General features: G+C 42.8%; 1 protein-coding gene and 1 long non-coding RNA gene across 8 annotated transcripts in view; both read right to left on the minus strand.

The window, feature by feature from the left end:
• Positions 1-804: 804 nt before the first annotated feature.
• LOC134162728 (uncharacterized) overlaps positions 805-26,932 on the minus strand; it is a 225,833-nt gene continuing 199,705 nt past the window's right edge. Inside the window, exon 2 of the long non-coding RNA XR_009964429.1 lies at positions 805-1,409. This is a non-coding gene — a long non-coding RNA (uncharacterized LOC134162728). The remainder of the gene's footprint in view (positions 1,410-26,932) is intronic.
• Positions 805-26,932, minus strand: part of KCNJ16 (potassium inwardly rectifying channel subfamily J member 16) — a 34,268-nt gene continuing 8,140 nt past the window's right edge. The window contains exons 3-6 of one of the 7 annotated variants that reach the window (XR_009964428.1): positions 22,707-22,859; positions 20,615-20,727; positions 13,173-13,323; positions 10,219-10,498 (exon numbers count right to left, since the gene is read on the minus strand). Coding sequence is in view for 2 of the 7 variants with exons in the window: in XM_062616919.1 (XP_062472903.1) it covers positions 4,123-5,412 (1,290 nt within the window). In the remaining 5 variants the exon portion in view is untranslated. Of the gene's footprint in view, positions 5,490-10,218; positions 10,499-12,405; positions 13,324-14,246; positions 14,959-18,123; positions 19,814-20,614; positions 20,728-22,706; positions 22,860-26,932 lie in introns of those variants that run through there. The other 6 variants (XR_009964426.1, XR_009964424.1, XR_009964425.1 and 3 more) reach the window with 6 other exon arrangements.

Raw genomic sequence — 26,932 nt, forward strand, 5'->3', positions numbered from 1 at the left:
GTTATATCCCACATCTAAAACTCAACTTCACACAAAATATGCGCTAAATGATACATGATAAAGGGGAAGAAAATGCCAACTGCCCTAATGAACGGTGGTAGGCAAAGCTGGAAAAATAAATCGTATAATAATCTCTTCTTATATTCCCTTTGACATAAACTAATCCTGACCCAGAACAATAGTGCTGCTTTCCAAGAGAAAATAACCAAGATGCGGCTATAATCAGGAAGCAGGGGTCCAATGCGAAGTGGTTTGGGTTTTCTCTTTGTTGTTACAATTTTGTGGAAAAGACGGGAACAGGGAGAGCAACTTCCAGCTGAGGGGGCTGGAACCAAATGGTCTTTAAGGTCCCTTCCAACCCAAACCATTCCATGTTTCCCTCCTAGGAAAGGAGGATGTAAGGACTACATCTGCTAAAAGCACAATCAGACCCCACTGAAATGATAGTTATGGAAGGAGGCTGCACGTTTTGTGTACCCTCCTATGCCTTCATCCACTCCTGTCTGGTCCATGCATCAAAGATCCTCCACCAGGTGAGGAGGATGTGGGTTAAGAACACAAGTTCTGGATGCAGAGATGTGTGTACATATGTCTGTGTGCAGGGCTTTATTTGCCTTTTCTGTCACAGTTCATGCTAAGAAGCTTCCACTGAATGTATTTACAACCTGGTGGGTTTGCCTGTGATTTGGCATCTTTTAAAGTCAAAAGGCTACTCTGCACCTTATCAATCTTTCCATGACCTCTCGGTGCATAAAGCACGGAAGCTTAAAACTGAAGGGAAGTAAAACGTGCTCTCACAAGGTGTGTGGTAGAGGCATGTTCTTTATTTCTGAGTCTTTATTCATAGAAATGCAATGCATGCTTCACTCTCCATCATTCTACAGACTGTGATAAATGAAATTAAAATATCAAACAGAGAAAAAGCCAGACAAGTTGAGACCAGTGGTTCAACCAGTATCCTGTCTCCAGCACTGGCTGGTATCAGATGCTGGAGATAAAAGTAGGAGAAACTGTATAGTAGCCTGTTACGAATTAACATGCCCAGGAGAGAAGTTTCTTCCTGACCCTCATCAGTTAGCGGTTGGCTTACACGCCAGCACATACATTACTCTACATGCTCACGTGTTTATATCTATCTATCTATACCAAGAAGCATGTGACAAAACCCTCAATCAGATTCCTGGTACTTCCACTCACAGGAAAGTCGTTCTGAGGAAGGAATTTCTTTCACCGCAAGAGGCTCACACAGTACATAATGGAGAGGGAAAAGTAGCTGAGATCCACAGCTCGAGGGAAACTGCTTTTACAAACAGCACCTGAAACGAGCACCTTTTGGTGATATTATTTGGGTTTTGGTTACACAGCTCAGTAGTGTTTCCTCTCTCTCGGTAGCTTTACCTACAAGGAATCTGGAGAGGGACTTTGGACAAGGGCCTGTAGGGACAGGCCAAGGGGGAATGGCTTTAACCTGCCAGAGGGGAGACTGAGATGAGCTCTTAGGCAGAAGCTCTTCCCTGTGAGGGTGCTGAGGCGCTGGCACAGGGTGCCCAGAGAAGCTGTGGCTGCCCCATCCCTGGCAGTGTTCAAGGCCAGGTTGGACACAGGGGCTTGGAGCAAGCTGCTCTAGTGGAAGGTGTCCCTGCCCATGGCAGGGGTTGCAATTGGATGAGCTTTAAGGTCCTTTCCACCCCAAACCATTCCAGGATTCTATGATTCTATAACTAAGCACAAACACACGTGTAAATACTTGCAAAGTGAGCAGTTAAGCAGATTTCATGCTATACAGTCCCTTTTTCTGATAATCAGGATCACAGAAAAACAGGGTTGGAAAATTCAAGGCAAGAGCTTATCCTGTATCACTCCTACAAGGCATCTTCTCCAGCAGGCTCCCAGTTCACTTCAATCTCTTTGGTTTCAATTTAAGCCCTGTCCTACCCACCACATACAATAACAGACTGTCCCTCTCTTTTAAATTGCAATTTCTGTGTTTGAGAACTGTTTCTTTGTTTTCTAACCCCTTTTTGGACTGAAACACCTGAAGATATTTCCCCACTTCCTCACTCACATTTCTTCTAGATCTCTGGATTGGCTTCAAATTGTTCCATGTCTTCCCCAAAGTGAGGTGCCCAACATCAAATAAAGTATCCCAGCCAAGATCTTTCATGGATAGAGGAGTGTGGATGGATTCCTTCAAGTGGCTTCAAGGTTATATTCTATTTTACACAATCCAGATGGTGTCTTTTCCAACACCATGTGAGTACTGAGACCCTTATACATTTTTCTATATTCCTTGCCATTTTTTAGACCATTTCCCCAATGCTTGACAATGCTCAAATCCAGGATACAAGAAGATGTTTTCTACTATAGTTATAGATGGATGGTGCTGATGATTCAGCATATAGAATTGGCTAACTAATGAGTTCTGGAATAACGACCTCCCCCCAGGCTTGTTAATGTGCTTCGTTTTACCTAAAGGCATCATTTCTATCAAGTGCTAGCAAAAGAGAAAATGCAAGATACATGAAAATAATGCAGCATTGCTACTATATGGAGTAAATTTCAGGCGGAGAAAGATTCAGCATGCTGTTTTTCTTCATTAACTGTGATGAGCTCATAAAACCTTTTAATTAGTCAGAATGATGTGAGTGACACGTCAGACCTAATTTTAGCAGCCTAAAGTTAGGCAGCATTGCCACAACCATCATCTCATCTCTTTCAACGATAAACAGAGAAGGATGAACACATCCTGTTGCCTTCAGCTCCCTAAAAAGCCAAAGCAAAACGGGGTAAAGTCCCCTGTGAAGACAGAAGAAGAGTTCCAGTGAGCACAGAGGCCTCAATAGGTAGGCAAACACTTGATTTCTTGAGGGCTGAGGTCAGGTGAGCTAAATCCCAGTTTAGGTAACCACAAATTCAGAGATAATTACTTTTACATTAGCATTATAATTACATACAATGCAAATGAACCATAATCATCAAGGGGAAAAAAAGCACGATGAGATACTGCTTATTGAGTAAGCACAGGATGTGCAGAGCGTGGAACTTCCATGTCACAGGTAACTTCCAAACGTCGACATTCTCCTTTTTTGCCTTATTGAGATGACAGCTGAATATGTTGAATTTGTCTGTGAAGGATCATTTTAACACAGTTATTTCAGGGGAATGAAAGTATTTCCTTCTGACAAAATCACACTCTTTGGTCTCCAGATTGATCACTGTCCTTTTAAAGAAGCGTAATACACTAAAAGAGAAAAGCAAAGGCTGACATTCTGAAATGAAACACTTGATTTAAAATATTGCACAGCTCACTCTAAACCCAGCACCTTCTCTCTGAGGCTCAACTTGCTTTTGCTGATTTCAGTGTCAACTTGTTTTGCTTTCTGAACGCTGCAAGTGAGTTTGGCAGGTAGCAAACTGTGCATGCAGCCCCAAGGCAGCTCACATACCACCTACCTCAGGCTGCCCAGGGAGAGGCACTTCTAGCAATAGCTCACCACAGGAAATGGGAAAAGCTCTGCAAGATCCCGCTGTGGCTCCCACAGGACGAGGCAGGGTGTAAGCAGGTTTCCAAAGCTACCCAGTAATACTGGGTTCAGTTCGCTCCTTCCTACAAAGCACACCCCCATAGATTCACCAGTGTAACCCTGGGATGAGGGCTTTGTTTGAACTGCTGGAGAGGTGCAATGTTGTGATGGTGGGGAGTTCCAGAGCCTCCTAGAGAGATTGGGAACTGGCTTTCCAAATAAATGAGGCAGCTTTGAAAACCTGACCTAGAGGGCACACTCCATTGTGTCTGTTCCCTGCCTAGATCATTATCTGCCTCTGGGTACATCCAACATTGGTCCCTGCAGGGTAATAAAGTTTACAGTAAGTTTGCTCAAGTGCAGTAGCTGTCTAGTCAACCCAAATATAAGCTGTTCTCTTGTGCCAATGCTAATCTGTTGCTGATACCCACGCTAACCAGCACGGAGCTCCTTTTAGCAGCTCAGCAGTGTATTACAATGTGGGCATACTGTCAGCGAGGTTTGTAATAGAAATACTTGTGCAGATGAGTTCACTGTTTACATTCTAAAAGCTATGATGGGAGAATTTGTTGGAAGTGCTTTTACTTGCAGTGAAAAGCTAGATTTGGGACTCTATTGATAACCTATTTAAGGTCACAGTTGCTTTCTGATATGAAACTTCTCCAGAAGGCTGACTGACAGTTGTCACTGGGTCTTCTGGATCTTCGCAGCTGGTGATGAGGGCAACTGCACTAAATGATGTTCGGTCGGTACTGAATGGCTTGATCTCCAGTGCTGATGTCTCTGCTTCTTTTTCCCGCGTCTTCTCAATTCGGTTCCATTCTTGCTCTTTTCGATCCAGCTGCATGGCACTGCAGTGAGGAGCATAAACCTCTGTGGTTTCTTCAAACTGTAAGCAATCCACCTTGTAGTATTTTTTCTTTACATGTAAGACATCATTAAACCTATGGCCCCAAAGAATCTCTCTGGGGACATACGAGCTTCTTGACTGATGTGAAGTTCCTGTTGAATCACCCGTGTAGACAAATGTGACCAAGATTTCAAAGCTGTCTTTGGCCAGAGCTTTCCGATCTAGACCATACAAGGGGCTCTCGCTATCAATTTCGTGTACGACGGTCACTGGCGTAACAAGTATGATCTGGTCATTTAGCAACTTCAAGTCCTTGTATTCCATTGTCATTCTCCCCTCCTTGTCTTCCTTGTAGCGCAGGAGCTGAGCTCGTACAGAGCCCTCAACCATGTGGTTTGGCCGGAAATCACCAATGCGCCACATGAGGCAAAACTTATCATCTCTCAGGCCAACAACAGCATAGTAGCTGAAACGAATGGTTTGAGCTCTTTTTCGAGCTGTGGCCATTTTAGCCAAGGCTGCTCCGATTATGAAGGTGTCAATAATGCAGCTTAATACTGACTGCAAGATAACCATGAGGATTGCGACGGAGCACTCTTCTGTAACACAGCGGTAACCGTACCCGATGGTCGTTTGGGTTTCAAGGGAGAACAGGAATGCCCCTGTGAAACTATGGACATTTGCAACACAGGGGGTTATTTCTTCATCATTGAATAAATCTCCGTGTTGGATTGCTATCAGCCAGAAGACCAGTCCAAAGAATAACCATGAAAGAACATATGACAACGAGAATATCACAAACATATGGCGCCACTTGATGTCCACCAGTGTGGTAAATATGTCCACTACATAGCTCTCCCATTCCCCAAAGATGTGTTTGAAGTACACATTGCAGCTGCCATCCTTGTGGAGAAACCTCTTCTGCAATCTTTTCATCCCCTTTTCCGGGCTTTCTTGACAAGTGCCTTGGTAACTGGTCTTATTTCCCTGTGTGTTTACAGGCCTATAGCAACCACGCTGCTCAGTCATCTTTCTCATCTCTGCCTCGTGGCATCAGTTTGCAGAACAGACTTGTCCGTCCCAGGGGCTATTTGTTTCCTTTGGTCATTGGAAATCTATGAAATAATAGAAGAAAAAGTTCATTTTTGTTTGAATTCCGTATGCCAGAACTGTGTAACACCGAATCTGAATAAACATTCACTCTGTGGCCATCACAAGCAATTTTCTGGAGGCTCTGACATTCATTACGCAACTCGGCTCAAAAACATAAGGCTGGAAATATGAGGCAGTTAGAAACTCAACTAGCTAGAAATGTCCCTATCAAACCAAACATCTAGTATGGAGATGAAAACAGAAATCAAAACCCTTTGTGGTGAACTCACTGCAAGTATCTCTTTTGACGTTCTGGTGAACATTCAGATTTGGATGGGTTCTCATGAACAGCCACAGGAATGGCATGAACCCTCTTAAAGTTAGCCAAATCATAGAATCATAGAATAGTTAGGGTTGGAAAGGACCTTAAGATCATCCAGTTCCAACCCCCCTGCCATGGGCAGGGACACCTCACACTAAAACATCTCACCCAAGGCCTCATCCAACCTGGCCTTGAACATAGCCAGGGATGGAGCATTCAAAACTTCCCTGGGCAACCCATTCCAGTACCTCACCAGCCTTACAGTAAAGAGCTTCCTCTTAATAGCCAATCTAAACTTCCCCTGTTTAAGTTTTAACCCATTACCTGTTGGCTATCACTACAGTCCCTAATGAAGAGTCCCTTCCCAGCATCCTTGTAGACCCCCTTCAGATACTGGAAGGCTGCTATGAGGTCTCCACGCAGCCTTCTCTTCTCCTGGCTGAACAGCCCCAACTTTCTCAGCCTATCTTGATACAGGAGGTGCTCCAGTCCCCTGATCATCCTCATGGCCTCCTCTGGACTTGTTCCAACAGTTCCATGTCCTTTTTATGTTGAGGACACCAGAACTGCACACAATGCTCCAAGTGAGGTCTCACGAGAGCAGAGTAGAGGGGCAGGATCAGCTCCTTCGATCTGCTGGTCATGCTCCTTTTGATGCAGCCCAGGATACGGTTGGCTTTCTGGGCTGCAAGCGCACACTGAAGCCGGCTCATGTTAAGGTTCTCATTGAAATAGTTGAGGTCATTAATGATTTCTTTGTTGCACGTTTGCTTGTTTTTCTCCATTAGAAGAAATGCCCTGTAGAACACCCTCATTTAGATATAAGACTTCAGTAGCATGGCTAGCACATCCAGTGCTAATTTTTTTCAACCAGAAAATGTATAAAACACTCCATCATTCATCATTCGATTTGTTTAGATACTGCCCAGAAAAAGCTGGTCGTGGAATTGAGCTTTCCTGGGCCAGTGCTACAAAAACATATTTGTTCCATTTGTAGCAAAGCATTTACATTTGAAATGAGAAAGAAACACCTCTGAGGTCCTGCAAATCCTCTCAAATCGTTCCTTAAAGCAAACAAACAAAAAATATCCAGCTTCCTAAAAGCATTTACGTTTTTATTCATGGGTTTGAAACAAACATGCAGCATGTTAATAAAATCTGTGGATGACACAAATTTAGGAAGTGATGTGAATGAGGAGATTCCTCTGTCAGAGCAGAGAAAGAAGGGATGTCTTTGCAGATTGCAACCAGATGAACTTCAGCAGTACGAAGTGCTGGGCTATAGGTTTAGTGACTAATAACAAGAACTTATGTTAGAAACTGAGACCTCATCAACAGGAATCCAATAAGAAAGGAAAGACTCAGCTGAAATAATCAGTTACAGGACGCTTATGAATTACTTCTAGGATACAGCACTGAAAAAGGCAAATGCCTTTTCCTGCAGGTCTTCAGCTCATTCCACCATATCCCAAGCGCTAACACACGAACATTGACAAGTCAGAAGTGATAGGGGACACAGCCAGGACAACCCAACATCTTTGCAAACGCCATGCTTCTAACTGACACCTCTGAAGAAAATAAGCTAAATTCATTCTTTTTTTTTCTTTTTCCTGAGGTAAAACTGTCATTATTCTTCCAAGAACTGTAAGTTTGCAATGGAAAAATGACAAGTACTTTTCCCGTTTTTTAGCTGGGTTCAGCTGACAAAAGTTCAGATGTAGGTTTACAACGAAGCCAACAGATTCATGGAAAATGAATTTAGAAAGAAAAAAAACTTTCCTAGCGGTAGTCTTTTTCCTCAGCTCTTCATTCACTTTGCTTGAGTCGAAATGACTGCACACACTTCAAGGCAGAGGAGAGTCAGGCCCATAGAGTGTAATATATATTGGATGGACTAGATTAACAGACCGAGAACTCTTCTCTCATCCAAGGAACAATGACAAGCATGCATAGACATTATTCCAAAAACACTTAAAAGCCAAACATAGTTTCCATTTCTTTTTTCTTTTCTTTTTTTTGGTCTTCTTTTCTCTTTTTTTCCAGGGCAGAAATGAATGTGACATATGGTGGCGTAGCCTCAGAATGTGGCCTTCATTAAAAAACACAACATTAATGTTTCCAAAAATACTTTTGGAAGAGACTCTTTGGAAACATTCATATGACTTGCTTCACTCATAGCTTTAAACAAACAGTGTAGCCTTAGTCTACTGAAGACTCCTGACCTAACATTTTACAAGTCATATTTCATAACAAACAAAAAATTGGAAACTATTGAGTTATTTTTTTTAAGAACCTCATAATGTGAGGTGTGAAAATGAAGCAAATTGTAATCAGGAGTCAATATAAGCTTAAATAAAAACCATACTTGGGCTTAGACTGGTTTTCTTATTGACTGGTTCAAACTAGAGTTCCTTGAAAATACTCACAAATGTCCTGGGACTCTAAAAGGGACTAAACAGTTCATGAATCAAGGACTACTGAGCTGCTTCCACTCTCTGCTGTTGCCATCAGCAAATCATCATGTTTCAAAAGTGGTGTTTTTCTGGCACCATCTTTAGGTTTTGTTGGTGCTGGGAATAATCATGGGCTGCCACACACGCAGCCGTGAGGCAAAGTCCACTCTGACTTTACAGTAGTCTGTCACACATAGGAGATGACTTTCATTGTGAGGCATCTTGCATTAGGAACTCTGACTCTACTTAGAGTCACTCCTAAGTACAGGTTGTAATAATAGATAGATGCTTATGATGAGTTTTGGACTGGTATAAATGAAGCTATGTAGTAAGATGCTAGATTGGATCTTGCAGAACAATCACAATGTCCGTAATAAGGAAGGGATGTGATGCAGAACTTCCTAAACCAGGACCAAATAACCTAGCCCTGCAGCTGGATAGGGTAAAAAAGAATTAATGAAGATCAACGCTTACAGCCATATATTGCTCTAACAGCCATATACTGCTCTCAGGATCTGAGTTAAACATTCTCCATGTTGAAAATTGGATTGCTCAGAGTCATTTGGCATTGCACAGTGGAGACGTGCCCCAGATGACCTAAAATCCCAAATGTACTTTGAAGTTTTAGGAAATAAGTCTCCTCAGCCACTCAAAACCACCTAAAAAGGCTGCCCAGTATTTTGGGTGTGCTTTAAGGTAAGTAAGCCAGCTCTGAACCTTTCCAGGCTCTCTCTGAAAGTCTCTCAAGTACAATAATACTCATACATCATAATTAATAACTCTTTTACATTGTCTGATGTTGCTCAGAACATTTAAGCCTAAAACCCCATCCTCCAGTGTTTCTGAATTATGTAAATCTGTGTTATAAGCTGTCCTTCATTCATGGGGACACTTTCAAACAGGAATAGGATTTTCCTATCCCAAGCAAGAAGTACTGAGGCCATGAAGTTCATCACTCTCGCTACTGGGACACACTGACTTTTGCAGAACAGCCTGAAGACTATTATTGTTATTATTATTATACTATTATTATTACCAAATTTTAAAGGGGAGAAGACCACAGACTTACAACCAGACTTGTGAACTTAAATCTGAGAGCCACGGCAAACTCCTTCGTTTTCAAATGGAAACATTTCACCCATCCCTCCAAACGCCATACGAATTACATTAAAGGTCTTACTACCTGGTAAAGATTAACAAAGGGGGTGGGGAAGGATTTAAAACATTCTCTACTCACTAAAGCTCATGGATCGGTTGCTGCAAATGATTCTCAGATGTTGCCAGGAAGCGTTTTCACCTTCCTCTAACACTAACACACGAACCCTTGCCCTTTTGTGTCTCGCTTTTACTTTCCATGGGCTTTATTCCGCTTTCTTTCTGGGCATGTTTGTACACATCATGTGCCTCCTCTTGCACACTGTTCTGTTGTTCAGAGGAGGAAGCGTGCTGAAGTTTGCAGTGCTTTTGCTAATCATTCTTATAAACAGATAAATGTATTTCCCTTCCCAAATAAGAACTGGTTAGACATAGAAGGGGAGCAGTGAAGCTAGGCAGGATAGAAGGAAGACAAATCTCAAAGATTTCATTTGATTAAACGGCAGAGAGGGTCCAGATGTTTTTCTAAAGCACATCGATATCAGAGTTCACAAAATCAGCACATATTCTAATTATCAAAGCCAAGGCTAGGATTTCACTGTGCTGGATACTGAAACATGCTCAGGGAGATGCTCTAGAGACCTGTGTTCATGGGGTCTGCACAGTGACCCCCCAGATGGGTACCTTTGAAAACTTCACCCCAATTAGATGTATTTCAAAGGTCATAAAGCAGTGCAGTGGCAGAAAGAGGAACAAACCTAACACCTACTTACACCCAGTGAAGAGCTACCACAAAGCCAACACTAGCAAAAGAAAGGCTTTTTATTGTATTTGTCATTTTCATCTGGTTGTTCCAGATGAACAACCTGTTCCAGAAGAGTTCCAGACCTGGAACTCTTGATTTTCATCAACTTGCTCAGAACAACAGCAACTTAAAAGCCTTAAGCATCACATTTAGCTTTTAAAGAATTCCTAAATGCAACTGTCAAGTTAATCTTGATCATTTGAGTTTAGGGCTCAGTGTTTTATGAGGATAATCCCCACATTGCACCTTAACTTAATACCTACCAAATTGTTGCTGGACCCATTTTATGACTATATTTTCCCATTATGTAAACAAGCAGGGGTGAATTTTTGTTCAGTGACAACTTCAGTCAACAGCCTGTTTGTAAAACATTAAGCAAAACAATGTGAAGATCTGGGTTCCAGAACAATTCCGTTCTGAGATGAAATCAAAAAGAAAACAACTCGAAACCTCCAAGTGAAGCTGGGTACTCTCACTCTAACCCCACACACATGGCAGTGGATCTCTCTTTCTAGCGTCAGTTTAGCAGTCACCTCAGTTTCCTGCTTCGCTTTGGAAATGGTCTGAAAGGTTTCCAGTTTTAGTCATTGTTGTGTAACCCTGGAAGACTTTCAGCTCAGAGACCAGAAATGTGACAAGTTGAAACCTTTTGAACTGCTTTGGAATTTGCTCAAATACTTGTTCCTTTAAAAAAAAAAAAGCAACACACCATCACCCACAAAACCTAAATAAATCTACTGTAAGACAGCAGTGAGACTCTTCCTTCCTTCTTTCTTTCCTTCCTCCTTTCACTCTTTGCAAAGGGACCTAACTTCTAATACTTCCAGACAGTCTTTCTGCTTCCAGTATGCAACCCCTAATCCCCAGAGCAGGGCTTGCACACGTCATGATTCATCGCTGGTATCTCATACCATGGCACCACACAATTGCCCAGGGAGGTGTTTGGTAGGGTGTGCTTCAGGGCTTCTGCTTGTAAATCTACTGCCTGCTTGGCTTGTGAGTCTGATTTTCCTCACAAGATAGACTTATCTTTATGGTGTGAACATTTTCACTTGTCTGCTCTGGTAAAACAAAGAGCACAATGATGTTCACAGCTTCAGAAAGGGTCTGATATTCTTCATCTCTAACAGGTCATGCCTGAGAGCCTGGTAAGCACAGCTTTATGTTACAAGTGGGGGGTTGTTGTATTTAATGTTCCCCATCTCAGCTCAGATCCCCATAAATGACTAAAGGGCATCTATACAAGGGAAAGGGGAATGCAGACTGAACCCAGAGCCAAATCTCTAGGAGGCAAGGGTGGAGGAGAGGGGTTCCCATGACACACAGTTCTGCAAGCATCACCTAATAATTAACACCCTTCTTCTCCATCCTTTTGTGTATCTAGGTCTTACCACAGCAGCAGATTGCAAATAGAGAGTTAAAAGACAACTTTGAGTAGACTAAGCTCAAAGCTGGAGGAAAAGGATATTTCATAGACTTCTTATTCAATTCCTCTATACAGAGACAGGACCTAAAGTATCAATATAGAAGTGTTTGATCATTACACATTTTAAAAGATAGACATAAATAGCACAGAGCAGCAGACCTCTGCACAGAGTTTCAAGTCATGCAATAGTGCTGTAGTCTACACTGGAGCAACTCACAGGAACAGATACATTGACATTTAATTCATCTAAGTGAAACCAGATCTCCTTCAAACAAGTAAAGAAAGGAAAGAAGTTTGACCCTTTAAGTTTGAGAAGACAGACTCTGGAAGGCGCTCCTGGACGAAGGCTGTTGCCTGTTTCGGAGCCACAGGACAGGTTAAAAGCGAACCAGTCCCCTGCTTTACCACTCCGAGCAAGTCCCCAAATCTGTAGAAAGCTGAAAATGTCTATTGTAATTTATTCACACTGTATGCACTGCCTGGCTTTAGCCAGGAACAAGCAGTGGAAACACTGAAATACCATAAGAAATGGAAAGTGCTGGCAACTTGAAACTCCTGATTTCGGGCCTCACTGCCATTCTTTGTCTCAGACAATTTGGCAGGGGTGAAACTTAAAACTGTCGACTCTCAGGACTCTTTTCCTCTTTTTAACCCTCAGCTCTCAGCAGCTCCTGTACCGAGGTGGCTGGACACAGTGTGCACTTGGCAGCACGATGCCTATCTCAGCCTGCCTTAGAGCAGAACTGGGATCCCTGGGGCTCAAAGGTGACCTAGCACAGCCCACACCTGCAATGGGGTAGCTGGATCCACTGTCTCTTCCATCCTCAAAATCCCCCTTCTGATTCTCTTCCCACCAGCTTTGAGCCATTTGCATTCTGGTATTGAGCTGAAAGAGTCTCTGCTCCTGCTCAACCCCTTGTAGTGGTATAGCCAGTACACATCCTCGAACTGAAAATCTACCTGACACACAGACATGGAACAGCAGAAAAGATCTAATTTATAGCCAGTCTTCTTCCTTCAGAAACCAGTAGCATACACATTCCTCACTTCAGCAGACAGAACCCCCTGAGCTTTAATGGAAGTTAGGTGTGAAGCAATTGAATGCAAAAGTTAGCACTAATTCTCATTTCCTCCTCCCTCCTCTCCTCACATGCTGATGTCTGCACTGATGCACAGTGAAGGTTAATGTCAATAGCTCTGCAGATGTGTGCAGTATGATTTCTCCACACACTGAACCTTATGGATTACATTTAGCCTACAGAGGCACAGAGAAATTCTTCGAGGAACTTTTCCACCAGATCTTGTTGGCAAGGAGCTGTAGAACAGTTTGTTGCAGCTCTTAATAGACATGATGTAATATCATAATGTATTCAACAATAGGTAAGTGGCAGGTCATGAACAATGATGGAATCAGATTAGATAATGTTGACCACTTTCATGTAACAGAGCCAACACCCTTAGCCCTGTAATTTGCCACGACTCAGTGCTGTTATATCTCTTCTCAAAACACATCAGGTTATTAATAACATAGGATTTTGGGGGCAGGCAGGAGCTGATATACTAAAAGGGTTCTTCCAGCCTCAGGGCCCATTTCCTTGACGTCACCTTGTGCTACACCACTTCCTGAGGCAGAGAGCGTACTCCTTTTTTTCCTGTTTTCTGGAGAACATTGTAAACCAAGAATCCAGGGAAGGGCACTGAGACATGAGAACACGGAGCCACTGTCTCTCCAGTTGTGCTATTTATTCAGGTACATCTGTAGAATAAGAGAGATACAGGTCCAGGGCTCGTGGCACTACAGTTACCTCCTGCAGTCCTATGTACTTCAGTGTTCCCTGGTCCTGCAGCTCTCTGTGAGTAGCAAAACAACTGGGAGAAGAAAAGGTTATTTGGTTTTAAGCAAAGGGTTATGTGAAGAGCAGAGAATGCCTTGTATTGCCTGTGCGAGTTTTAATCCTGCCAATTCAACAGGCTGCAGCTTTCACAATGGAAAGCCTTGTGCTGGTGTCAGTGGAGTTTGGATCAGATGCCTTGCTATTGTATTTCATGTAAGGAACAGAATAAAACAGAATCCCAAGTTAACAGCATGAGTAAGCTCTGTTCAACAGATGAGAGGAGATAGATGTGAGTAGGAAGCCTGAGGAGCTCTGATTTTTTCATTAGATTTTTTTCTCCAGTCCTAGTAGAAGGTTCCCTAAGAGGTAGCCTGACACCACTTACTCACTTCTAAGGGCTATGCAGGGCAGACAGCAGCAGTTGCAAGTTTCTACTGATCTCAGCTTTCAGCTCCTGACCTCAGCAGGAATTCCACTCTAATACTCAGAAGCTGCCTCATCCCACCTAATAAAATATCCCAAATGGCAATTAAATCGCCAAAGGCTTTGCATTTTCCAAACTAATGCAGTGAAAATAGCATTTTGCACAAGTTCTTCGAGGAAATGGGAGACAGGGAAAAAAATCCAAACATGTAAATAAAATGAATCACAACCACTATGACCTAATGTTTTAGAAAATGCCACAGAAAAACTTGCTGTCTCAGCTTTTGATTCCCTAATCAAAGAGGTTGAGATAAGCATTAGCTAAGGATCAAGTCAAACAATATATCAGTGCTTCTTTCTTTATAGGAGTAGCACCAGAAAATTCAGTGACTGACACTGCCACATGCAATCCAGACAATCAAATGCTGGCTTCAAGAAGTTCATTTATCAATCATTATCAGGGTCAAGAATCACTATTTGCTTCTCTGAGCAGCTTTCTAGAACTCTTTTGTGAATATAGACATAGTGGAAGCCTACCCCTAATATGTCTAAATATGATTTACTCTCTAGTCCAATAGAGGATACCACACAGCTCCTATGGCTGGAGCTGCTTAGCCAAGGCCCATAGTCCTACATGGCATCCTGAGTTTTAGCTTCTCCATCCAAACCAGAACACGCTTCCACATTTGTGGAGCTCTGTATGTTACCACTTTTAAGAAGCCTGTGAAATATATTAAATGGTTTCAGAGATCAGAGGCCTGATCCAAACCCTCCTGAACTCAGCAAAGGGGATGTCTTTGATTTCTTGTTTTGGATCAGATCTAGCTGCTGGGTTTCTCAGTATCACCGCAGGCAGTATCCATCGCTGCTGTTCGGAGTTGGCTGGGCTTGCTGGAATTACAGCAATACTTTCTAAGGAACTAGGGCTTTTTAAAACCTTCATTTGCTTTGGTTCACAGACTTTGGCAGAATGTTGACTTTCCATATTGTTACTTAACTCCACTGAGGTCCATAGGAAATCTGGGAAGGGGATGCTTCTTTCAGAGATGACTTTCAACACCTTGCAGAGCAGATGGCTGGGGCTCTGTGCATACATCCTCAGGAGCCCCTGTCTCAGCATGGCTGCATGTGATCTGGAAAGGCACGTTACCCTGAAACTCAGGAGTTGTTTATGCAGAAAGTACACTCAGCATGGTGTTGGCCACTCTGGTTTTCAACTGTCCCTCTCCTCCCAAGTTCAATGGTCTAACTTACAGTATGTGGTGTTTTGCAAGTCAGATAACTAAAATAATGTGGAAGTGGAAAATCATGTGTGTGCTTGGGCCATACATTGAAGAATGTTATGGTTACCTCAGTCTATGGGTTGCACAACTCCATTTCTGGTCTCTTGAAGCTGTACCACAGCTTATTCCTGATCACCTGAGTGAGGTTTTGGACGCAGCAACTGATATTTTACGACACATGAATATAGGCAGAATGTCCTCTTAAACCTTGTCCCTCCTCCCCCACCCTTAAATCACCATTAGATAAGTTACCCGTTCCTCTAAAGATGGGAACATTCCTCCTGAATCAGAGTTGAGCTTCATTTATGTCTGTGCCTGTTCTTTAATGGTGGTCCACATCAACTATTTAATGGGGTAAACTTTACTCATCATTTATGACTCTGTACACAAAGTTTTTCCTCTCCACTCCATCCAAAACCATATGTAGGAGACATATTCAGTGCTTAACTCTTAAGACTCTTCTCAGTATAAGCATACAATAAGAATGAACCTAAGCCTGCTTCAAATCTTCCTGAGACTGGAGCCAGAGAGGTGCAGTACTTGCTGAAGGCTTTACAATGACCCACTGGAAGAATGCTACAGACTGGTTTCTCAGTCCCATCATAATGAATTAATGAAATCAGAAACCCCTTCAGCTGCCTCAGGGAAAGCCAATACATTATTTTTTGTGCAAAATATCAACTGGTTTAAAAAATACATATATATATATGTCGCCTTTAATAAAGAGAGTGAGTTTAGGGGGTTTTACATAGGATTTTTGTCTTCCAGTGCATAGGGGCTGCCTCTGCCTCCCTCCCTGCCCGTGATCTCTGCCCCTGTGGCTGCCCTTTGCATGGAAGCTTTTCACTCAGCAGCATGACTGACTGAAGGAGCTACTTATGGGAAGGTTCAGCTCATTTCAAGATGTTTGTCATGAACCTGCTCAGTCAGCCGTGTTTTTCCTGTTTTACTTCTCAAAGGCAAACACTGTGAACAAGGGAGCAGATCTTATCACGGTGATGTTAACAAAAATACATCAAATAAAAATCTGTTATATTACAAATGTCAACACTCATGAAAAAAAGATATCTAAACTACAGCACAGTTGCCTTTATTGCCAAAGCAATTCCCAAAGATTGGTCCGAGAAGCAACTTCTCTGTTTTCTCTCATAGGTGCTATGGACCTGTGGAACAAATGGCTCTCTTGTTTGTTATACATTAACACCACAGGGTGCTGTCAACAGAGACAGAAATATGCCTACCTAGAATTTCACCCTCTGGTTTGATATTTACTTTCAGTGTCCGCTGATCCAGATTGAATAATTGGGAGTTAGATAAAGGATTAGTCACTAAAATCAGGTTCAAAAGTGCTACAGACAGCCTAAGTGGAAGATGTTTATCCTGTATGTTCCCTGGCTTGTTTTGACTCTTGTTTTTCACTGTGTAAAACTGAGCAAAAGCATCACTTTCTCCCACCACGAAGCCAGAGGGATTCAAAAGTCACACAAATCCGTAGGCGATTAATTAAACCTCAAATCACTGCCATGGCCTGACAGGCTCTGAATCACATGAGCTTGGGCTGGTGGCATTCTTCCTCAGGAACATTCTGCACAGTGCTAAGCTGTATTCACTTCATAATGAAAAGATCTTCAGGGAATGAAGTCTGTGAAAAACACAAAGTGGTGTTTCCCACAGAAAAAGCGAGCCACACCGCTTGGGTGTCTTAGTGTGGGAGCAACTGCAAGGCTGATTAGGCTCAGGAGAGAAAGTACAGATTAAGGAGACTAAAAAGTAACCTAGAAGGTTCTGGAAGGAAGCCAGAAGTACTGTAACAAAGGGAAAGCAATCTGAAAACAATAATGTGACAAAACATCCCACGGAAAGAAGCAAGGATGCAACTCCAGTCCATATGAATGCTAGATAGATGAAGTTATCTCCCAGCTACTGCCAGCACAAACATCATTTACGGAGCTTGACAGCTGCACGGCAATTAGGAGAGGAGCTTGTGTTTACTTGCGTTTCAAGGCAGAAGCAGCCAGTGGGTTCCAGCAACATCATGACGCGTGTTGATAATTATGATATTATGCCATTGATTTGGTCTCGGGGTGTTTTTCAAATCAGGATTTGAGATCGCTTTGTTCTCCTGTGTCAAACTCAGCTTTGAGGTCATTCTTTGCCTTACACACCCTTGGCTGTTTATGAACGTCCTCACAAAACTCAAAGCCCATTTCCCATTGAGGAAGACAAGAAACAGGTTTGTGTCATTGTCTGGCTCAACTGTTCTTCATAGCTATATAATAATTCCAAAGAGAGGAATACTTACTAGCTTGAAGCTTTATTGTTGTAAAAGCCTCAAAACAACAATGAAAGGATATGCATGGTACCAAGCACAGGATTGAGGAGAACCTGCTTTTCATATTAAAGGGAAATGAATGAGAATGACATCCATCTATTGGAAAGGAAAGTTAGTAGAAGGTTCAATGGGCCCACAATGAATGTTAAGGGCCATTTCATCACCAAACCAGGTGGTTCTAGAGGTCTTTGTATGACAGAGTTCCCCTACTGACATCCCAAAGGAGGCCAAGCCTTCTATGCTTTTAGCTCCTGGATAGAGGGGCAGACTTTGGCACCTTAATCTGACATTCCCTTAAAGCTGCAGGCAACATATTCTCCTGTCCTGATGTTCTGCATTGCTGCTCCTCGCAGCCGTGGCTGCACTTCAGGAGCTGGGACAGCACTCTGGTATCCTTCAGAATAAAAGGATTGTTATTCCAGAAGCTGGAAAAATGTCAGCAGAAAGGATGAAATACTGCCCCATGCCCTTGCCATACTGAACAGGGAATCTTTTCTTTCACTGTTGGTTTAGGACTTAATCCTGCAAGGTCTTGTCTGTCAGCAAATACAATCAGGTTTAAGAGCATGAATAACTACCCTAGGAAATCACTGGAAACTATTTTGTTAGTGTAAAATTAAGCAAGTGCAAAAGTTCTCCAATAGACTTGGAGCAGAGTACTCAGCACCCTGCAGAAATGAGCCTTTAGTTCTTAGAACCATTTATTGTGTCCAGAACAGCCATTCATTAGGGCTTTGTGCAGAGAGGTTGAATTTCACTCACTTGGAAGATACTCTTTCTAACCCCCCTGAGACACACAGACTTTTTGGTTGATTTGAAAAACAAAATGATTAATGGCATTTTACAAGTTTTTCCACTAAACAGATTTCAGTTGAAGTCTGTCACAAGCTAAAGAATTTGCAGGAATATTGTCAATCTGATGACATAGTGGCAATAAATCCTATTGTACTGGATTACATTTTTACCCATTAAAATGCTTTGACCTATTGTCATCCAAGTAGAACCACATTCCACTGGCTGTTCAAAAGGTTCTGATTTCACTCGCGATTGTTACCAGGGCAACTGCACCTCCATCCAAAACTCTGCTGCACCAATCAGTTGACTTGATTCAAACAGACTAATGTAGATAAAGTAAAGTACTAATTATTTATTCCCATTGACAAAGTCTAAATCAAATCTTTCTGAGACCTGAAACGCATAGAAGTTGTTTGAGGGTTTCTTGTTTTTCTTGCAGGAGGCACCAATTGCTTCCTTTCTTTCAGGAATAGAAACCTGTGCTGACAAAATGCCATGAGAAGATTAATATTCTTAGTCCATCCAAAGCAAGAGTGCACTAGAAATCTCACCACAGGCCACTCCTGGAAAGAGTTCTCCCTCAGTTGTGGAAAACTACAAGGATTTTCATTAACAGTCAAACAGCTGGTTAAGGCTTATGAGTGGAAATAGAAATAGTTGGATTTTCCCATTGAGATTTCTGGTGGAAAGTGGGCTGCATTTTATGGCAACAACTTTTATATGTATTAAGTGAATATCATCACAGTTGTTCAGATTTGTTTGAATTTGAGCTATCTTTGAGTGGGAGAATGCCAGTTAGGAATGTGCATGTTCTCCCATAGCTGCTATGGATCAGCATTTCTTGGAGAGCACAATGGGCCATGAAGGCCACATCAGGGATCTGGTCAGTAGAGTCAGCTCAAGGCTGGTCACGGCCAAGAAACACGAAGGAAATGCCTTAATGCTGATGTACACAAAATCAGGTGCCAATTTAAAACCAGTTTGAGAGAGAGAATCTGGAGAGCCATTGTCTTCAAAGTTGCCTCAGGAATGGATGCGCCTTTCATTCTCAGACATGGAAAACTTCCAGCTAGTTTTAGTCTTTTATTCAGATGAGTCTTCATTTCACATCACCAGGTGAATCCCTGTCTTGCTTTCCCTTCAGAGTGCAGGAAAACTTGCCTGAAAAATGGGTTGTGCACTGAAACTGCCTCTATTCAGTTTGTTTCCCAGACTTTTGGTCAATTCTTAGATCTGTTCAGGCTATTATTGACCTCTACCATGTTGACAGCAAAGAGAAACCAAAAATTCAATGCTTCCTCAGCTGAAACTTTCCACAGGAAATTAAGGGCTGAAACACTCTCCACTTTTCCAATTCTCCAACCCAGCTTGTCACCACAAATAATATTTGAGTAGTTGAAGCATATTCTCTCCTGTCCACACTCTCAAAACACAAATTGAACTGCTTTAAGAAGAGGAACTAGTGCTACTATCGTGACTGAAAACTACCAGAAGTGCTTAGTTGCTTGTGAAAAGAAGCACAGCGGCTTCTTGGAACACAGCACCGCTTCCTGCCAGCCAGGAGGGACAGCTAGTCTGCTCATACAATAAAAGACAAAGAATCAAATCAAAGTTCTTCTCCTAATTTAGAAAAAAAACAGAACTCTGAGGTGGTGCTTGTTTGGCTTGCTTGCATTCAGCATATGGCATTGTCATTGCACAATGGGTTACTGGAAACCTATTCTGTTCTGTTACCAAACATTCTCACCAAAAGCTGATGGTCAGATTATTGGGCAAGAAGGGAACTAATATAGGAAAGTAGGGCAAGGCAGCAGCTAATCTAGAGGATCCTAGTCACTTTGAGAACGCTGAGTGAGGTGAATTAGCAGCGTCCTGTTGAAAGCCAGAAACTTTCTTAGTATGAAGTGTTCTCCAACCAACCTTTGCTAGATCTATTCAGAACCTCTTCCAGCAGAAGGGTTTCTCACTTTTCAACCTTTCTGTCTGGTAACACTTCCTTTGCAGGAGTTTGTTTTGTTAGAAACAGTTTCCTGAACATCAGTCCCTGTCCTTTTTGCCTCAAGAATGACAGATACAGAAACCTTGGTAAGAACCGGACTTGTATTTCTGCTATTTCGTCCCTTCTGTTGCAGTGCTGGGCTGTTACAGCTACACTAATGAAGCCCATCTAAAATATGGATTACCTGGACTTTACCTGAATTTAGTGAGTTTGCAGCTGGTTAACTCTGATCGATCCACTGACATTTGCTAGGCAGTGCTAAACCATTTATCAACACGTACTACAATCCTGTGTTTGACAGTACATACATCAATTGTCTGATCTCCAGGGAGCTTGGCTGACTTAGAGGTACCAATCTTGTTACATCTGTACATTCATACCGTTTCAAAAGCAGTAATGAAGCAAGTGCATCAGAATGCTTGTGCTTATTTCAAAAATGCCCATCAGCATTGCAGAATGTGTCACATAGATGTCCCAAGCCTTCTTCGCATTGCTTTAAATCATGTAAACAAAAGGAAACAGAAGAGAAGAGGAAGAAGAGAAGATGGAGAGCTGTTAGGCCAGTTGGCAAAGTCTTTGCAGCTCATGAAAGCTAAAGAGTTTTCCTCCTTTCATTCAGTGACTAATTTCTGTTACTGTAACTAGCAGTAAGAATGTTTATACCCACTGAAACTGAAGTATTCACTTCCTCTTCTCCATCTCCTAGGGTCACTTGTGAAAGCACTTCCCTCACCATTTTGGCTCAGGAGGAAAGCTTATAATATTACTACAAAATGCACTGTCTATAAAAGAATTTTTCTTGTATACTAAAAGCTATAAGCTATAGTCTCACTGTGTATCACCATCCCCACGGGGAATGAGTGAGGTGTAATAAGAAACCTCGCTCCAAGTTCCCAGGAGACCACACTACCAGGAGAAAGGCAAGTGATGTAATGCAAGGACACTACAAATGCTTTTATAGGAAGGGTCATATGGACAGACCACCTCACAGACCACCCCTCTCCCATCTGAATCACATCTGTCTTCTTCACAACATTGTCGTGGCCACCGCCAGGGGAGGAGAGCTTCAATCTGAAACTATGGCACAGGCATAAGTATTTGAGGAAGTCTGTCCTTGCCTTTGGCAGGGGGTTAGAACCAGACAATGTTTAAGATCTCTTCCAACCCAAACCAGTCTGTGATTCTAAGTTGACCAACAAGGAAGATGCAGAAGCCATTACTATGTAACCAAACCCCTGGCAAGGGCATTGCAACCCACAACATGACAACTGTATTGCCATCTTCCAACCTGCTCTGTCTGTTGGGTTAGTATTACTAGAAGGTTGTTTTCAGCAGGCAGAAGTAAAAACCCTCAATATACAGCAGGGAAAGGAAATGTTATCCACCACTTTGCCTTCTATATGACCTTCCCCGAGCTTCAACTTACCTACAAAGGTATTACAGAGTTTTAAGTACAGTTTAAAATGTCTGTTCAGGATTTAGAAATACAGAAAGAGGGGCAACTCTAAGGTGTATGAACTTAATTCTTCCTTTCTTACCTTTGCTGGTGGATTTTCATGGCATACTAGGGGTCAGAATCTACCCACAGACTCCTTACACATAAATGCTTCTGCACAAGTACACATTCTCACAGGTCCCCATGAACAGACACTCAGCTCTAACAAAATTAAGTCCATTCTTGTATTTCAGGCCTTTGTTACTAGGCTCACTCTGCCACAATTGTTCCAACAAAGTGGTTGCCCAGACCAGACTCATAATGCAAGCTCTGGGGCAGAGTGGCTCTTCTGACTCACACTCATTTCAGCCAACATTTCTCACAGTCTGTAACCTTCAATTTCCTCTGGCATGAGCTGAAAGTGCCTCTGCTGATCTGCCCTCCTGACTCAAGAATTCATGCGGGCAGTTTTGCTGCACCTTAGCTTTGTTCCTCCTCTGGTAATGACAAGTTGAATAAACCCCACCAAAAATGGACAGACGGGAATGAAGGGAAGGAGGAACTGCCAAACTGGATCAGATCTGCAGTCTGTCTGTCTCTTATCCTGTCTCCACCAGTGGCTAATACCAAATGCTCCAGGAGAAGGTGTCAGAGCTTTGCAATAGGCAGCTCTGCAAGAATTCCCCTCCTCTAACAAGTTCTTATCCTGATCTTCAGTAATTAGAGGCTGGCTTCAGCTCTGAAAATACACAGCTTAATATCCTCCCCAAACATGTATTCCTAGCAGCTCTGCTTCTTTTTAATATTCAGATGAGCACCAAATCTCCTTCTGAATTTCAGAGAGAAAATCTGTGTTTCCAAACAAGTAACAAGCTGCCAGTTTACAGGCAAAACACACTTCCAGTTGAACAAGATAAAGAGTTTATTCCCATACAGGTTGTTCAGTTAGTGTAAGACTCTCTAAGGTAACAGAACTTCTGTTTACATGTACACACTCAGAGGCAAGCACAGATAAGGAAATGAGAAATGGGCTTTACCTTAATGTCTGCTGAGATCTGAAAGAATCTCTGCTTCACTCCCTCCTTTCCTTTTCTCTGTCTCTCTGCCTCTCTCCTGCATGGCTGGACTGACAGGTTGGCAGAGCTGAGAACGACAGGTTGGGTTTGTTTTTTTAGGCACAACTCCTCCCCCTCTCAAAGAGAGAAAAAAATGTAAGACTGTTTGAGAAAAGTTCACAGAAAATCCCATCCTTTCAGCGCATTAGAACTGAAGAGAAATATGCTGCGTTTGGGAGCCCAGCAGTTTTACCAGTGCTGCTCAAAAGGGCTCAAGGTCTACTTTGCAGTAAGTAGGAAGCAAGAGGAGGATTCACACCAGGAACTAATTGGACCCCCAACCTTTCCCATTTCTCTGACAACTGATCTAACAGTTAGCTAAAGCGCCTTTAAGGCAGCCTTGACAAGAGGCTTTTGTAAAAGTAGAAAGGGCTTTTCGCACACAGCATAAATAGCTTTGGGCCTTGGGTCTCATCCTTGCGTCCCACAGCCTCTATGTATAATAAAAGTCACCAGCAGATGTTCGAAGTCCTCATTTTCCCCCCAGAACCCTCTGCTGCTGCTAACCTGCCTGCATTCACAGCAGAGAGCAGTGTGTTTTAAACTCTTGTTCTACTCCATCCTCTGACTTGGTTGCATAGAGACCAGCTCGCCTGCTGTCTCTGCCACTGAAATGTGATAGTAATCCCAGAGAGCTGGGAGGGATCTTTACCTGGCCACGCTGGCCACAAAAATGAGGTCAATGTAAAAGGAGGTGTATGCAGTACAGAGCAATCCCATCAATTGTGTGCCTCCACCGGCCTTCCCAGGTTTTTCTGCCTCACAGAGACAAAACACATTCCTGGAAACTCCTGCTACTACAAGGTTTTTAACTCAGTCCATTAGAGTATCACACACAAGGTGCAGACATCTTACCCTGAGCCTATCAATAAGATCTTCAGATGAGGGCTGGGCTGTGTCCCACGAACTCTGCCTGCTCCTATTCCTGCACACCACTGCTGCTTGTGCCCGTGCCCATCTGGCCACGACACTTTGCTTCTGGGATGGAGGGGCAGAAATACTTGCCAATAGATGCCAAGAAAGAGGAGTAGAGAGGTTGGTGGCTGGTGATGGAATAGCTTCTATGCTCCCACTTGCCTGCAATCTATCAAAAGAATTGAGAAGCAAGTCTCTTTTGTGCTCTAATACTTTTTCCTAAGATGGCATGTGGGAACAAATCTGCAGTTTCTATGGCCTGTAACTGTCTCTCCCTTACCCCGCTGTTTCAAGCATACAGACTAATGACATTCATCTGCATAAATTTGCATCACAGACTCCTTAAGTAGAATCCATATCTCCTCTGGGTCAGATTCACAGCTGGTTTGTTACAATAAAGTCAAAAAGACTCCTTTACCTGTGTCCCTATGGCTGCATTGCAGTGCTCAGGATGCTGATCAGCACCAGCTCCACAAGGCTGTAAGCGTTCCCAAACTTTTGGAATAAACCAGCCAGTTTAATTTAACATTATGGTGAACTAGATTAGAGGTGAATTCAACGGGTATAACACAAAGTCTGTATCATATCATATACAATCATGTCCAGTTCACTTCTTGCAATCTCAGCTTCTTCTCTCACACCAGGGGAGGGCCATGTCCGTCTATCCCAGGGCTGACTTTCTTTCCTCCCCAGTCTCCCACAGAATGTATTTTCTTTCTGTCTCTTTTATCAGGCAACTGTTCTCAATCGTGTTCAGCTCCTACTTAAGATTTCCAGAGAGATAACACAAATGCTCAGAAATCTTTCCTGCCAGTGGAACAAGTTAACTAAATCCAGACAAAACTGGCCAAGGCCAGCACCGAGGTTCAGTGCTAATGAATCATGGCTGCATGCACCAGTGCCTGCTGAGTGCCTCTATGAAGTGAGAAACTGTTCTTAAGGTTACAGCATGGTAATGGTCTTTATGTTTCTGCCCTGATTTCTAATACAGATGGGATGGGGATAAGACTGTATTAGCATTAAGTACGTGCCAGTCCTGGCATTACAGTATCAAAGGTAGATTTACTAGCAGAGATATCCCGCTGTAGCTTGCTTTGGCACTGATGTATAACAGACTTCTCAGTGTGCACCCCCCCCCCCAGCACTGTGAGGCTGAAGATCCAGATCCTTCTGAAGAATTGCAACTTGCAGAATCCTTACGGAGGCAGGATAGATCCAAAGAGGTTTATCGTCTCTTCTGACCCCTGTTTCCAGCCCCAGCCCCAAAGAGGTAGGAACTGAAAACATGCCCAGCACAACACCCTTACTTCACCTCTGGCATATTGACCCCATTGGGGCTGGTCATCCCATGGGCTCTTGGAAGGGGAGGGAAGCTAAGCAGCAGCACTGCAGCAAGGGGGAAGGTACCAACCTCCAGCTATAGCTTCCCGCTCAACCCCAAGCCAACCCTGTGACGCCAGCCTGGAGTATGACATGCCTTTGTGTGGCTGTGTCTACCCCAGCAGGTAAGGTCCACACAAGCCCATAGTTCTTAGCAAACAGAGTTGTTGTTAAGAGCTTAAAATCAGTCAATAAATGCACTTCAGTTAAGCACTGCAGTGAGGTCAGGTTTCTTGTTTTTCCTGTTTCACTAGCAAGTTTCAAGACAGACTAATAATGAACCCTCAGAGCACAGCTTATTACAGCATCAGAAAGGTTGCAAAATTGCAGACAACTTGGGTTTATTACCCTCGACTACTTACACTCCCTTTGAAAAAAAGAAGGAAAGAACACTTTTTCTAATGTAACACTTAATCCAAAACGTCTTGATGCCAATGAGAAGATCCCCATGGTTTTCCATCAACTAAAGATCAATGTGACTAATATAAATCTGGGATTTTCATATATTGCTACCGGTTGTAGACTTGTGTGTCCCATTGATTTGCAATTGGATTCTCTAAGCCTTGCTCCCCATTCCTGCTTTTAGAACATCTGGATGCACACAGACAGCCCTTTGTCTTTGCAAGCTTCTTGGGCAGGCATAAGCTGAGCAGACACCAATCGCCCTGCAGCCACCTCTGTATTGCAAAGGGAGTAAAAACCCCACAAATTTAATTCTCAGCTTTTAGCCTTTGGGATTGTGGATCATTCAAGCAACCCTGCAGTGGTCACTGATCCACATCCATCGCCTCAAACCCAGCAACAACATAATCCAGGCTGCCTTTTTGAACTGGCTGAGCCCCTTGCTCTAAATTTCCACCCATTCAAGGCTCAAACTCTCTTTTTACTACCTATAAACTGCAGGTGCTTAAAGTTTGATAGGGAGGTGAGAAGCCTCCTGCAGAGGGGAGCAGCAAATGGGATAGGGTGTATTATCTCCAGTGCCTACAGACTGGTGGTCCCCTGAAAACCAGCAAAGAAGTTCCTGTTATCAGAGGGCACAGATGTGAGTGTCACAGATCCTCTGGCACACCTGAGAGGTCATTGGGAGCTACAGAAGAGCTCCAGCCCTTTTACAAGGGCTGCACAGGGAGAATATTCCAGTCTGGGGACTGAATAATTCACCAAGAAATCAGCTGGCCAGTGTGGAAATAATTTTAAATGAACTGAGCCCTTAGGTATTACATTAACTGGATCTCCAGGGAAGGATGTGGATTATTGGAGCTGAATAGAGCCCTTATTTATCAGATGGAAAAGGTTAATGTCATTTCCTTTCCTCCATGGTTTTTCTTACCACATCACCATTTATGGATAGCATAAGGTGCAGACAGTGTAAGAACATGTGCTTGATTGTTTAAATGACCAGAGCTGTTACTTTGGGGGTGGGGGGGGGAGGGAGGTAAGAAATTAAGATTTCTCCTGGTTTCCTGGGGGGAATTACAGGGCTAGGAAACATAAAACACTGAAGAAAGGAAATGGGCTTGTGGAGCACCTGGTCTTTGATTTGACATCCAAGAGTATCTAACTGAATGAGGGAATTTTTGCATTCTCATCTACTGTGTGTGCATAATAAGAACCAGGATCAAACTAATCTAATATCCTTATTTCATACTTTATAGGGTGCATTAAGAAAGGTCATTTTTTTTTACTCCTTAATGAAGTTTAAATACAGTTAAATTAAGTTCTACTAATAAAAGGTCTATGTTTTTTTTCCAATTTGTTTCTGGAGTCTTAATAGCTGTTGACCTGAAGATAAATATCAGAGCGGTTCAGCTATCTATTATGTGCTTAACTAATGATGTCAACAGACAATT

The sequence above is a fragment of the Pezoporus occidentalis genome, unplaced genomic scaffold (genome assembly GCF_034315485.1).
Source record: "Pezoporus occidentalis ecotype Australia unplaced genomic scaffold, CSIRO_AGI_Poc_V1 ctg190, whole genome shotgun sequence".
In the NCBI taxonomy this organism is placed as follows: domain Eukaryota; kingdom Metazoa; phylum Chordata; class Aves; order Psittaciformes; family Psittacidae; genus Pezoporus; species Pezoporus occidentalis.